We start from the raw sequence: 14,790 nt of genomic DNA on the forward strand, positions 1-14,790 counted from the left end.
ACCTAAAATCCCCTTTGGAGGATGAAGTCCATCGGGCACGGCTGCCGACAGAAGAAAGCTTATAATCCCCAGATATCATTACATGATGAACGCTTTCTTCCAAATGTCTGTTTGCAAATACACAATGCTGAATATTTAGGAAATAGACCAAATGAAGTAGGTGAAAGGTGACACGTAAACGGACTGCTCTGGAAACTGCAGAATGCTGTCTAAACTGGACAACTAACTTAGAATGACTTAAAATAACACTGCAAGCAAATAATTATGCATTAATGCTACAGTGCTATCATCTATCTATCTATCTATACAGTGGGTATAAAATGAATTCTTTATTCTTTAAAATAATCACATTTTGTTGCTTTGCAGCCTGAAATGAAGACGGGCACAGTTTTTGTTTTATCTAGCTTTATTTACTCAGTGGAACTTATATCATCTAAGTGAAAGATACAGTGGGTACGGAAAGTATTCAGACCCCCGTAAATTTTTCACTCTTTGTTATATTGCAGCCATTTGCTAAAATCATTTAAGTTCTTTTTTTTCCCTCATTAATGTACACACAGCACCCCATATTGACAGAAAAACACAGAATTGTTGACATTTTTGCAGATTTATTAAAAAAGAAAAACTGAAATATCACATGGTCCTAAGTATTCAGACCCTTTGCTCAGTATTTAGTAGAAGCACACTTTTGATCTAATAAATTTTTTTGCAACAGACCAATATTACAGGAGAAGCAGGTTTTAGTAAAAATAACCATTGTATTATCTTATTTTCTTATAACATGATAATTATAAAATGCCACACTATTAATTATTTTATATTAATTAACAAGAATAGCACTATTACATGTGTTATTGTTAACTTATATATATATATATATATATATATATATATATATATATATATATACAACAGTTCTTTCTGGTCCTCGAATCTGACTGGCTGAGAGGAGTGCAATATTCTAGTGATAACAGCACTCCAACCGCTTATATCACTCCGCTTGCCGTATTTCTCACAGTGAGTGTCATGGCGGACGCCCAAATCTATAATTAACAGCAGCAGACACCACAACAGTAAAAATACACTAAATAAACCACACACAGTGCAAAAATAGTGTAATAATACTATGTATATTGAAGCTATATAAACGAGGCTGTGAGATGTTGCAGCAAGCAGCTGTCGTTCGGCGTAACTGAGGGCACGTAAGCTGCGCTAGCGCGACGCACAGCCCCCTCGACTGACTGACGGGCCGGCAGAGAAGCGTGCTGAGCAGCAGACAGCGGCATCTCTCCCTACGGAAACATTCAAGGTAAAATCATTAAACACGCCGGTTTTTTAATGACAGTATATCAACTATTGAGGGTATTTATTTTACTGCATGTTTACAGAGTTTTCCTACTATAATCATGTAGCCGGTGTTTGTGTGAACTCGAGAAAATACGCTGTTTAAAATGAACTGTTTTAGTGTGGCTATCGAATGCATAAGGTTTAATGGGTTTTTATATCTGCATTTTCAAGAATAATGTGCACAAATATGATTTATTGTAAAGCAACTGTTTGTTGTTTTGGATTGTGTACATTAACGGGGGGTTGAGCAGAAACTCGTGTACGCACACGTTGTTGGGCGAAGGTGTGTCCTTCGGGGAACCGAGTCAGCCAATCAGAGCACAGCTCCCGCCCCCAGGGGGAAGGTTGTTTTTTGCTGGATGTGAACGCCCATTACGAGAGTCCCAGCTAAAGTATGGATCTGGATTAAACAAATGGCACAGCTTGATTTAGCTTGTTTTCAAACTAGAATAGCATTTCCGAAAGAAAATGCAAAATGTTTGCATTTTAGGCAAGCCTATGTTGTCGGCTTTGGCTTTGTGTGAATGAGGCAAGCATCTTATTTTCTGTCAGCTGTTATCGAGACTAGAATCAACACATAAGTGTAAAGGTGGATATGAGCTGGTAAATACGTTCAAAAATACTAAAAGTCGAAATACAAATGGATGGTATTTTGTCAAAATAGATGAAAATGCAATAGAGACATCGAGTTGGTGGTTTCTAACGAACCGGTTGAGTGAATGATTCATTGAGCCACTAATAAAAGACTCGCTCACAGTGTATCGAACAGTACGTGATACAACAGAAAGGACCGCTGAACGAATCTTTTAGTGACAGGATTCTAAACACTCGAGTCACTAAAGTTGAATCCTAACTCCGTTGCAGGATTTGGATCTCTCAGTGATTTCACTCCCCAAATCCGGAGTTACAGTATCTGAGAGGCTCACAGTCAGGAGGTGTGTTGCCCTAAAAAAAAAGTAAAGGTACAGAGCAATATCCGACTGCGCTGCTTATCTGTATGCAAACATCTATCGCGCGTGTTCGATAAAGGTATTTTTTTGATTGTTACATTGTTGTCGTTTTCATGCAAGTCCCACAATATGAGTGTAAAATTAATTTGCACTAAAAGTCTCGTATAAGTGCTTTCGTTTTTAATAGAGGGTGTTGCTTGTAAATGTAATTAATTATTTATTATTTTGCACGTTTTCATAACCTCGTGGCGCTATCGCTGAGCTTGTGAGTTGTTATAAGTGCTTGGCGATTAGATGAAAACATGTACTGTAAACGCACGGTGTTTTAACAGGCTTTTCCCTGCTTTGTAGCTTTTTGTGCGGAGAGCCAACGCCGACTGTTTAGCTGAGAGACACAGCATGGCAGCGGTGGGATCCAGAGCAGGACTGGACACGAAGGGCACCGTAGGGCAGGACGGGTTGGTATGTATCATAATAAATGATATATAGCCCCTGTAACTTACACATGGAAGATGGAAAGTGTGGATAGTCAGTATGTGATTGATTGTTTCCAATCCTGCAGGTCTACATGCAGTGTTGTGGGCAGGGAGAAGGGGTGGGTCTGCAGAGGAAGCTGAATGCAGGACCTGGGACAGAGTGGTCAGCCGATGTAAACACACAGCAAACAAACCTTTTGTCCTTCCCACGGTCTTCCGGTGTGGACTTACCTTACAGGTTAACCTACAGATCCATTTCATCCGTTTAGTTTGTTGTCTTCTAAATATATAATACCAGCCCTTCTTCACTGTAGACTACACCTAAGTCTGTTAGAGCAGAATAACTCTACAGATAGTGTGTGATGCAAGGTGAAATGTCATTGTGGGCATTATGTTCTTACTTCATAGATGTGTAATGCAGTGTAATGTAGACTTGAACAGTTTTTAGTCTCTACCTTATTTTAGAAGTCCTGAGTCGGTGGAGATGGATGAGATCATGGCTGCTATGGTGCTCACCAGTCTGTCCTGCAGTCCAGTGGTCCAAAGCCCCCCGCAGAGGGACCTCCTACCAGGTGAACTGGTTTCTTTTGCAAACCACACCTTGCCAAACACGGAACAATTTGTAGTGTATGCTGGACAAACTAGTGCAGACAATTTTATTTTAAACAAAGTCTCATCAGATTTTAGATAGAAACTAGTATATTTTTAGTAGAGTTTTTGTTTATATTTTTGCTCTTTCAAAAGTTTTTGTTCTTAATTTTACTTTTTTAAATTATATACTTATTATATATTTTTAATGATCTAGTATAACACACAACCCAACAATTAATTTAGCAATTTTATGGTTTTGTCACTCTTTCAATGTTTGTATGTTTTATTATTTAACTTTTTAATTATGCACTCATTTAATTATATAATTATTTAATTATTATATTATATGTTTTATTATACAGAATAAAACACAACCCAACAATTATTTGAGCAATTATATGGTTTTGTCACTCTTTTTTTATTATTAATTTCTCTTTTTAATTATAAACTTATTTGATTTTTATATTATATTTTTTTCTATACGTTATAACACAGCCTAATGATTAAATTTGCAACTTGCTCTTTCATTATTTTTTGTTTTATTAATTTCACTTTAATTATACACTTATTAGATTTATATAAATATTTAATTATTATAGAACATTTTTATCATACAGTCCAACATGCAATCCAAAAATTAATTTACAAATTAATTAAGCAATTAATAATTTAATAAAAAAAAAAGTTTTTAAAAACTATTAATTTCACTTTAAATTTAGACTCATTTAATTATGTAAATAATAATTATATTACATTTTTAATACACTCCAACATGCAACCCAACAATTAATTTACCAGTTCTGTGGTTTTGTCACTCAAATATTTATTTTAATTAGTTTTATTAATTTAACATTTAATTATAAGATAATTATATTTTTTATTTAACAGTATAACACACACCCCAACAATTAATTTAGCAATTTTACAGTTATGTGTTATTCACACTTACCCTTTTTTGACTGTGATTATAGGGGACATGGAGTGTTGCGGAGGTGAGCTGTCTGACAGTGGCAGCAGTGGTTACTGGAGCTGGGACCATGGCAATGTCAGCCCAGCCCCTTCTCCATCAGTCACTGAGATGGACAGGAGCTTGGGCCAACCGACAGATGAAGGACTGCACATGGAGCTGGACCAAGCTGCATGTGAGGAGCCAATAGCCAGGAGGTGCAAGGTGAGAATGAGAAGACTTTCAGACTGCTGAACCTGAGGGTGTATAGACAGCATTTTAAGCTGATGCTTTAAAAATACACGCGAGTCACTCTTTGTTTTTCTTTCTCATTTACAGAGCTTGAGCAGGGGAGCATACAGGTGTCTGTGGCCTGGCTGCGGGAAAGTGCTGACATCCCGGGTTGGAATGAAGCAGCACATTCGCATTCTTCACTTGGGGTGAGTGTCCTCACACACCAAACTCTTGGAACAAATGAGATGGCACAGGAAAGTTGAGACATCTTTAAGCAATGCCAGTGTTTATTATGTTGAAAAAACATATATAATTCTACAAGTTTACATAATTTACTAGGTCTGCAAATAATGTGTTTTATTTTTTGCCTTTATTTTGTTTTCTCTCAAACAGTGGGGGCTCAGAGCAGTCACATAGGGAAGAAGACTTCTACTACACAGAGGTCTCCTCTGAAGATGAGGAAACTGCACCTCCATCTCCTGCTCCATCCTTCTCCAGCGGGACCTGGACCTCCTGCAGCTCCGCTCAAAGCCAATCCACCCCAGGACACCAAGATGCTCCAGTCCAGTCAAGCCCACTCAGCAAATCAGCCCCAAGCAGCGTGTGGCAGATCCACACTGATCATCTCTATCAGGTACTGATCAGCTGAGATAATGATGAATGATTATAATTTGAAAATAATGATAATCTGACAGATTATCTGATGCTGTTTTGAAATTAAAGGTATAGTTTAGGGCTGCACGATAAATCGAAATGAATCGAGATCGCGATTCGACAGCGAACAATTTCTTAAATTTCATAATCGCGCAATAAAATCGTTTGCGAAAATTTTTAAATTTTTTTTGCCTAAAGGGGCGGTCACACTGCACTTTTCGTTCCATTGACTTCCATTCATACGCATGCGAATGCGTCAGACCGGAAACGCAAGCTCATGTGAAAAATTTCACATTTCGCTGCGTTCCAAAGTTCAAGTTTGGTGATCTCTGACCTGCGAATTTGCATCATGTGAAGACGTGTGACCAGTAGAAGATCGATACGTCACTGCGTGACCTCTCTGTACAGAAATTCAAAAATGGAGGAAGCGCTAATTTTAGCCGTAGCGCAGCATCCTATTTTATATAATACATCTTTAAAAGATTATAAAAATCTAATATATATATATATATAGAGAGAGAGAACAATATAATTACTATACACAAGTGTATTATTATTAAATTACTTAATGTTGTTCGTTATTTTATATTTATATTTTTTTTGTTGCACGTTCAAAGTCTAGTGTGACCGCCCCTTAACTTGTCAGGGAACTACGGCTATGTGTAGTAAATTCAGCTCCATCTGAAAGCACGTGATGATGATTTCCTGCTGATTACAGAACCGGCTTTACTATCAAAATGCGCATGATAATCGCATTCGATTAATCGTGCAGCCCCAGTATAGTTCACCAAAAAAAGACAAGAAAATTCTGTCATTGTTTACTCAACCTCATGTCATTCCAAACCCATAAGACTGTTTAATCTTCGAAACACAAATTATTTTTAATGAAACTTGAGAGGTTACTGTCCCTCCATTGAAAGTCCAGGTAACCAAAACTTAGAAGATCCAAAAAGGTAATAAAGGCATTCTAAAAACAAATACATATGACTCGGGCGGTTAAAGTCATTTAAAGAGACACAATGGCTTTTTATGATGAACATATTTCATTTAATGAGTGAACTATCCCTTTATTACTCATTTTAGAAACAAACAAAATCTTGTAAAAAAAAAAATCGTTGTGACTTTTTAAAGTGTGTTTTGTTTTTCCCATCACTGTGTTGTTTTCTGCAGGCCTGCACACCCGTTCAGGTGATGGTCTCTCCAGGCTCTCCCACCTTTTGTAGCTGGTCCCCATCTGGTGATTTCCAGCAGAAACCTCAGGTTGGTTCGCCTCTCCTAAAGCACTTAACATCGTAGATGAAGCATTTTAAAACACTTTATCCCATCTGTCCTTTTATTACTATGTTGATCTGTAGATTCCAGTGTCTCGCAGCCGGTCAGTGAGTGTTGGAGAGCAGTGGCTACAGAGGAACAGCGCCCCCACCAGATCCCAGACCATGAGCACATCTCCCTCCAGAGGGCACTGTTCATTCAGGTATTTGCCCATACTTAGTTAAATGCTGCCCTCTGAAGTTATGAAAAAGATCTCTTAAAGGGCTCATCAGATGAAAATCTAACTTTTTCTGTTTAAGTGCTATAATTGTGTGTCTGGTGCATCTACCAACTCAGAAAACATGAAAGAACCCAGTAAGTTTGGTTTTGTAAGCCTTTCTCTGCAAGCATGTGAGAAAATGAGCCGATCAGATTTTTCTCCCCCTCTGACGTAGGAAGGGGTTCTTATTATAATATTATCACCCATTAATCTGCACGTTTCCACCCACGGCACATTGTTGTTTTCACAAGTGACAGCGGTGTACATGTTATGACGCAAAAGTCCGCAGAAAACATGCTAAATGTTCTGTTGTTGGCTGCACAGGTGAACACAAATCATTATTTCACAAGTTCACGGTAACATATAATATGATTGAGCAATTAGTAGCATATTTGGCATGCTGTCCAGAGGGAGGGCTCCGAGCTCGGGATAGAGCCTGAACCCAGAGAACCCCCCCCTCAATCCCAAGAATGGGATGAAATTAGATTAAGTGTGAGGTGTTGGGGTGGAGGCGGGATGCTGGAAAACTGTCCTTTCGGGGGACAGCGGTAAGTTGGCTGTATATATACACGTATTGTGCTTGTTAAGGTGATTAGCTGACGAGCTCCACCTGATGTTCATCCGATGAGCCCTTTAAGCAAAGATAAATTTTTATTAATGGGATGTTTTGAAGTCATAAATATTAATAAGACTTGTCACTCTGACTGCATTGTTACTACACAAAAGTAATTTTTAAAAGTTAAATCTTGCAGAAATAAGATAACTCTACATTTGAATATTTTCAATATACTTTATATATATTATTTTTGTGTCCTTAGGAAAAGCCGAGGTGAGGCCAAAAAGTGCCGAAAAGTGTATGGCGTGGAGCGTAGGGACCAATGGTGCACCGCCTGCCGCTGGAAGAAAGCCTGTCAGCGGTTCCCAGACTAAAAAAAAGACAAGGAAGAATCTCCATTTTCTTTCTTTCCTCCAACTATTTCCCTGCACTGTAGAGGACCTGTTTTTTCACTTTTCTACCTTTTTTTTGTTTTGTTTTCCTACCAGAGTTAAAAGTGTTTTGTTATGATTTCCCACAAAGTGAACACTGGTACTAGCTGTCGAGACTGTGGAATAGTAAGATCCCAACCCCTCAAAGTTGCATTCTGCCCTCTCACGAGACTAAAGTGTAATCCTGTATCTGATCAAGGTGTTTTTCTACCCCAGTCCTGCGCTTCATTCATACCTGAGATATTTAAGTGATTGTTGATTTTTGTATACTGTGGACAATGTATTGCTTTGAGCATTTTCATGATGTTTTTCTATTGCTGTTTTGTTAGCCTGATAATGTCATGGATTGTCTTTTTTTTTCTACGTATTTACTCTGAATTTAGTCACCACCTTTGAGTTTCGCAAGGTTGGACTAATGTCGTATGCCATAGCGCTTCCTAATCTAAACTGCCAGATATAAAGCTACAGTGGTGATGAGTGAATGATGTTGGCCACATCAGTGGCTACAGTATGTTGTCTGATGGAGGTAAAAGTGCAGCTATAACCTTTTGATTGAATACCAAAGTGCTATTGCAAAGAGTTAAAGGGAGCTTGACTGAATATTGCCCATAGAATAGATTGGGCTTGTTTCCTTTAGTATGTTTTGTCATCCTTCCAAAAAGTGTTAAGGTCTTGTACAATACTGGAACATCCCCTTGGGAACATCTAAAAGGATTTGAAAGTGTAACATCATATTGAGAAAAAAAGAAGAAGAGATTATGTATGATTAAAAAGACACAAGATAAAATATGCAAATTTCAAACACTTGTCATTTGTGCATGACAAATAACAAGAACAATCGTAAAATTATTTTATTTGCCTTTTGTGTGCATTTCATGTACAAGAGGAAAGGATTAAAAGAAAAGAAAAGAAAAAAACACTTTCCAAAAATGCTTGCAGAATGTGTTTGAAATGAAAAATATTCACAAAGCCAATATGTCTACACACAAAACCATACATTTATATGCAGAATACTGTAAAGTACACTGAAAGACTATTTGCTAGTTCTTTCTTTACATGTGGGGTGTCAGTTTTCAAAACCCATTCTGATTATTAATGTGAGGGAGAGTATGTCAAGCACTAAGCTGAACATGCACAAACAAATGCAGAAAGCTGGAACACATGCTAAGCTGCATTTCTGCAGCACCAAACTGATTTGCAAAAATAATGACTGAATAGTTTTTAAACATACACTGATCCACATTTTTTATTGTTTGGACAAAATGGTAATCCTACGGAGGCCGAGAAGTGCAAAGCAAATCACAATTCTGAAAACAAAATAACAAATTACAAACGCAAATGCAAGTCTAAAAAACAAAATAACAATTCAGAAAGCACAACAACAATTCAGAAAACATTATAACAAGTCAGAAAACACAATGACAAATTCGAAAACAAAATAACAAGTCAGAAAACAACGACAAATCCAAAATCAAATTAACAAGTCAGAAAACACAAGGACAATTCAGACAAACCGGAAAAGGTAGGTATAGTTTGAGACAGCGCCATTGGTTTGGGATTACTCACCGCTGACTGGACGAGACATCTGTCAATCAATGTATACAGGAAGAACCAGCCGAAGAACAGCAGAGTCGTGGTAGAAAGTTCGGAGATGGTATTAAAGTAGCTCAGTTTTGAAAAGGGAGGAAAAAAAAGTTCGGCAAAAGGTGGGATCGAACCCGGATCAATCGCGTCAAAAAGCCAACAATAAGCACTTATCCATCCGCACCACTGGGGCTGATGTTTTACAGCCACTTTTAACTAAATGTAAATAGACACTCCGTTTTTTTTTTATTCCATAGTAAGGGCAATTCATACAATACATTTAAACTGAGCTACTTTAATACCATCTCCGAACTTTCTACCACGACTCTGCTGTTCTTCGGCTGGTTCTTCCTGTATAAGTTGATTGACAGATGTCTCGTCCAGTCAGCGGTGAGTAATCCCAAACCAATGGCGCTGTCTCAAACTATACCTACCTTTTCCGGTTTGTCTGATTTGTCGTTGTGTTTTCTGACTTGTTCTTTTTTTTTCGAATTTGTCATTGTGTTTTCTGACTTGTTATAATGTTTTCTGAATTGTTGTTGTGCTTTCTGAATTGTTATTTTGTTTTTTAGACTTGCATTTGCGTTTGTAATTTATTTTGTTTTCAGAATTGTGATTTGTTATGCACTTCTCGGCCACCGTATAATCCCGCCCCCAAACTCACGCCATTGGCAGAGAGCCGCGCCCTCATATTCTGATTGGCTAACATGCGATGGGCCGCTGTTTTGTTTACAAAGCCTAAAGTTGTCGTTTATTTTCAATGATAATAGAGTGGTGGAACTATGATGCCACTTTGTAGGCAAAAACCCGGAAGCAAGTTAGCATTTTAGCACTTCCGGTTCCATGTCAATGGGTTTTTTGAATGGGATTTTGGTTAAATCGCTAAAATAAGGTGCGTGGTTCACACAGGCTCAAGATACTTTCACGTTTTATTATACGACATAAAACACACCAGTTACACCCCACTCGTAATTTTTTTAAACTGTTACGTTTCTTGAAAAAGACGGTTGCTAACAAGTTGCTAAATGGGACTACAGGCGCTGTCGGAGACATTAAACGTCATCACGCCAAACAGTTTACAGTATTTTCCAGTCGTAGTATAATTTGTAATACAATTAATTGTAGAATAACCAATTAATAGTTTCCCACATTTTATATTGTTGGTCGACTATATGAGCCGCTGTTTTGTTTACAAAGCCTAAAGTTGTCGTTTATTTTCAATGATAATAGAGTGGTGGAACTATGATGCCACTTTGTAGGCAAAAACCCGGAAGCAAGTTAGCATTTTAGCACTTCCGGTTCCATGTCAATGGGTTTTTTGAATGGGATTTTGGTTAAATCGCTAAAATAAGGTGCGTGGTTCACACAGGCTCAAGATACTTTCACGTTTTATTATACGACATAAAACACACCAGTTACACCCCACTCGTAATTTTTTTAAACTGTTACGTTTCTTGAAAAAGACGGTTGCTAACAAGTTGCTAAATGGGACTACAGGCGCTGTCGGAGACATTAAACGTCATCACGCCAAACAGTTTACAGTATTTTCCAGTCGTAGTATAATTTGTAATACAATTAATTGTAGAATAACCAATTAATAGTTTCCCACATTTTATATTGTTGGTCGACTATGTTCTTTTGCTTTGCCCTGAAATGCAACACAAGTCTTCAGATGGAAGATGTTCCTTTTATCGCTTTCCTGCTGATGTGGAGACTCTGGGTTCGTAAGGTAAACTCATATTACGATTATTCCATGTAAACACCACATTTAATGGCTTAGTCACGGTGAAAGTGAAACTTTAACGATGCATAGTGCTTAAAGCTACATTAAATTTTAATGTTAACGGCCACATGAAGCTGTTACGGAGCATATAGATTGAGGATTTTCTTGAAGCAAGGATAAAATAACATTTTAGTTTGGCTCTAGTTTTGTATTTATTCCAGTTTATATGAAAAGGTTAATGTAGCATAGATTAAAATTCATATACAAAGTAAATCATTTTCACTGAACACGTTAAAACTAAGTTTGAAAAAGTTGTGGGAAGTGTGGTGGTGGTGACGCTAAAGGCGAGCGACCATGGTGCTGTAGTTCGTTTATAGCCTAAGTTTAGCTTTTAAGTTCTGGCGCTTTTATTTAGGCTTCAAAATTCATCAAAGTTATATTAATTTGTGAAGATTATCTTGATGGACAACACGTGTAAATTTCATGAACTATGGTTGAACACAGAGCTTTTTTATTTATTTTTTTGCGATAATCCAAAAGCCTATGAAAAAATCCTATAGGCCTTTTGTCGAGGGAACCAGTGTCATGCTAACAGCCGATCCGCCTACAAAGTGACGTCATAGCTCCCCCCACTCTATTGTAAGGATTTTATACGTGATAACCCTCAAAAATACGGAGTGTACGCTCTAGGCGGCAGCATTGGTCTAAAAGCCGTCAAACAGCCCGTAAAGAATATAGTGCTTTCAGTATTGTACTACATTTACTCCCTTATTGATTTTGATAACTCGTTTGATTGCTCTAGTCATTTTTAAGACAGTTCTATACATCAAGGATGTGTGCAAAACAACCAATCGTAGCACAAGTCAGTGTGCAAGGTTAAAATATAAAGTGCTTTTCTCTCAGTAATCACCAAACAGAACAAGAAAACCCAATACTCCACTACAACCCACTGCTCTCATTTGTAACTGATTCACGTGCTCAATTCAAGTTTCACTGCCTTTTTTTTATTTATTTTTTATAATGCTTCAAGGTTAATTCTAGGAGTTTTGATTCTGAAATGAACAATCAGTTCTCATCAGCAACATTTGTCCTAACGACTTGATCGAGGTGTTTTTGATGTCAGGAACGGCACCATGGAAATGTCAATAATAATAAAAAAAACAATGCTATTCAAAATATTCCTCTTCTTTGATTAAACACAGATTTATCTAGTTCTGGGCTGTGGTGCATGATAGACATTCACAGTTACTGATGGCTGATGAGCAGTTGAGTTGAGGTAAATGAAAAGACCAAGGCCTGTAATATAAGCCCAACTAAACTTCATTCTGTCTTCAGATTCTGGTGGAGAGGTTGCTGGTGTGACCTGAACGCCCAGAGCGACCCGTCAAGCTCAGGTACTGCCTCAGTAGCTGACTCACGCGCTTCTGGTTGTTCCACTTGCGGGCAGATTTCCTTATCCCTATGAAGCCACCGTAGCGTTTCTGCAAAGGCCTTCCGGAGCTCACCAACTTCCGGAAACCGTGACGACCTTTCATAAAGCCTCCAAAGCGCTTGGATATGCTTACGGCTGCCTCACCGCTCTTCTCTTCTCCTACGCTATCCTGGTCCTCCTCTGTCCTAGGGTCAAGGTCTCGGTCATATGAAATTTCGAGTTTCTCCTCCTCTGAATGCTGCTGGCTGCGGAGCGCTTGCGCGGCGTGTCGAAACCGCTCCAAAGCCTCAGTATACTCAACACCATTGTCATTTTCTATGCTCACTGTGGCCAGAGGCTCCGCTTCATCATCATCAGAGCGCTTTGATGTTTCCTCCTCCTGTAACAGTGGTGAAAGGTGTTTCAGACCCGCTGCTTGGTAACACAAATCCCAGGTCAATGCAGGTGTTGCCTGTGATTCACATTCCAGAATACATACCTGCAAAACAGCAGAGGTTTTTTTTTTGCATGACAAAATATTTTTATAATAGAAAATGTTATTAAATAAAATGGACAAATATCGATCCAATTGGACCGAACATACTCAAAAAAAAAATCAACACTGCCATTTTTATTCTTCTCTCTCTCTCAATAGATATATTATCAAAAATACAGTAAAAACAGTAATATTGTGAAATATTATTACAATTTAAAATAACTGCTTTTTATTTTAATATATTTTAAAATGTCATTTATTCCTGTGCTGGCAAAGCTGAATTTTCAGCAGTCATTACTTCAGTTTTCAGTGGCACGTGATCCTTCAGAAATCATGTTAATATGCTGCTTTTGTGCTTAAGAAACATTTCTTATAATTATCAATGTTGAAAACAGTTGTGCTGCTTAATAATTTTGTGGAAAACACGTTTTTTCAGGATTATTTGATAAAGTTCAAATGACAGAACAGAATTTATTTGAAAAGGAAATATTTAAAAAATGATATCAAATGTCTTTATTCCTGTTTTGGTATGTTTTATTTATATTTTCATTAGTTTCTTGTGTAATTTGTTCTTCATAAAAATGGATAGAAGAAAATGTCCCATTCAAAAAGAGAATACATTTTTTTCCTTTGTTGGAGATTTATCATGGTTTTATTAATGATTTGAGCTAAGTATAAAAAATTAATTGTGGCACAATGCTCCATGCAAACAGTCTTACCAGTGCATTGAGATGTGAAATGATATGTGGCATTGGTGCAAGAAATTATATGATAATTGAGTGAATAGAATGGGATAAAAATCATCATTTTGTATGTGATCAGCAATCCTCAGCTGTAGACAAATGCAGGTTCTGTCCACAAAATGTTCATGTAATGCCCTTTTTAAGAACGGGTATGTAGCAGGTGAGCAATTTTTTATTATCTCCCATTTATAGGGAGAAAATAAAAAATGGTGTAGTGACTTAAAACAGTCGAGTGAAACTAGAAGATGAATGCATGTAAGTTAATAGGCCACTGTGAATTAAATGTTGATGGCAAATGAAAAACATTCAGACAGAAAATAGAAGACACTATATGGGGATAGTTCTGAAATACAGATCTACATGTGTTTCGGAACACACACATGCATACCTTTAAAAATAAAGGTTCTTTTATTGGCATTGATGGCTCCATCAATTTAACATCCATGGAACCTATCCATTACACAAAAAGTTCTTTATAGTGGAAAAAATTTATTTCGATTTTTTAAAATGTTCTTCACACTAAGGGAGCATGAATACACTCTTCATAAGTCTATGTATGAATCTGTTGATGAAATGTTAAAGTCTGACACCACTGTGGTGTCACAGAGCAAAAGCATGACCACAGGGACCCATCTGGCTGTGGCAAGAGCGCCTCCACCAAGTGTCAATCACTCCTACCCACAACATCAGCAGCTGACGGCACCACAGCAGCCAATTATGGGCAGACATTACCCCAATCACCCCAGTCACAGCTGTTTGGTCTGAACAATCATTAGCAACTTGATTATACCCACTATTGTGACAGAGACCAACTTTTAACAAAGTTAATTTGAATCAGTTTTCTCATCCACTCTTGCTGTAAGATATCTTACAGACATCTATGATTTATATCCATGTGCTTGCTGAGCATTTCGTTTCAAAACCATGAACATTAATAGGGAGATTGTAGTTTTATATTAGTTAGACGGGGCACTTACCAATGTATTAAACGCTTGGTGTTCAGGTAGGACGAGTCCACAGGTTAAACAGTCCCCTTGGCAGTCGCTGTGACCTGGGGTGCACAAGCATAAGAGCAGCAGGGTCCAAAATGGGGTTTTCATGATGTCTTCAGAGAACA

General features: G+C 37.7%; 2 protein-coding genes across 5 annotated transcripts; one reads left to right on the forward strand and one right to left on the reverse strand.

Moving 5' to 3' along the window:
• The first annotated feature begins 1,188 nt into the window (after window positions 1–1,188).
• On the forward strand, window positions 1,189–8,634 carry LOC107599076 (zinc finger protein 395-like). Of its 4 annotated transcripts, none has more exons than XM_016290564.1 (10): window positions 1,189–1,309; window positions 2,649–2,759; window positions 2,860–3,011; window positions 3,242–3,345; window positions 4,336–4,535; window positions 4,650–4,750; window positions 4,923–5,178; window positions 6,369–6,458; window positions 6,554–6,672; window positions 7,548–8,634. In XM_016290564.1, exons 2-10 carry the CDS (start codon window positions 2,697–2,699, stop codon window positions 7,657–7,659), a joined length of 1,197 nt encoding a protein of 398 aa, XP_016146050.1. In that variant the 5' UTR covers window positions 1,189–1,309; window positions 2,649–2,696; the 3' UTR covers window positions 7,660–8,634. The 4 variants fall into 4 exon arrangements, with proteins under 4 accessions (XP_016146050.1, XP_016146048.1, XP_016146051.1 ...); XM_016290562.1 differs by having other exon boundaries at window positions 3,239–3,345; window positions 7,548–8,633; XM_016290565.1 differs by having other exon boundaries at window positions 3,239–3,345; window positions 4,938–5,178; window positions 7,548–8,632.
• Window positions 8,635–12,022: 3,388 nt separating this feature from the next.
• Window positions 12,023–14,790, reverse strand: LOC107599078 (prepronociceptin-like). Its single transcript, XM_016290567.1, has 2 exons — window positions 14,651–14,790; window positions 12,023–12,933 (listed from the first exon to the last, which is right to left on the reverse strand). Exons 1-2 carry the CDS (start codon window positions 14,771–14,773, stop codon window positions 12,355–12,357), a joined length of 702 nt encoding a protein of 233 aa, XP_016146053.1. The 5' UTR covers window positions 14,774–14,790; the 3' UTR covers window positions 12,023–12,354.

This window comes from Sinocyclocheilus grahami, unplaced genomic scaffold (genome assembly GCF_001515645.1).
Source record: "Sinocyclocheilus grahami isolate Dianchi unplaced genomic scaffold, SAMN03320097.WGS_v1.1 scaffold260.1, whole genome shotgun sequence".
Classification (NCBI taxonomy): Eukaryota; Metazoa; Chordata; class Actinopteri; order Cypriniformes; family Cyprinidae; genus Sinocyclocheilus; species Sinocyclocheilus grahami.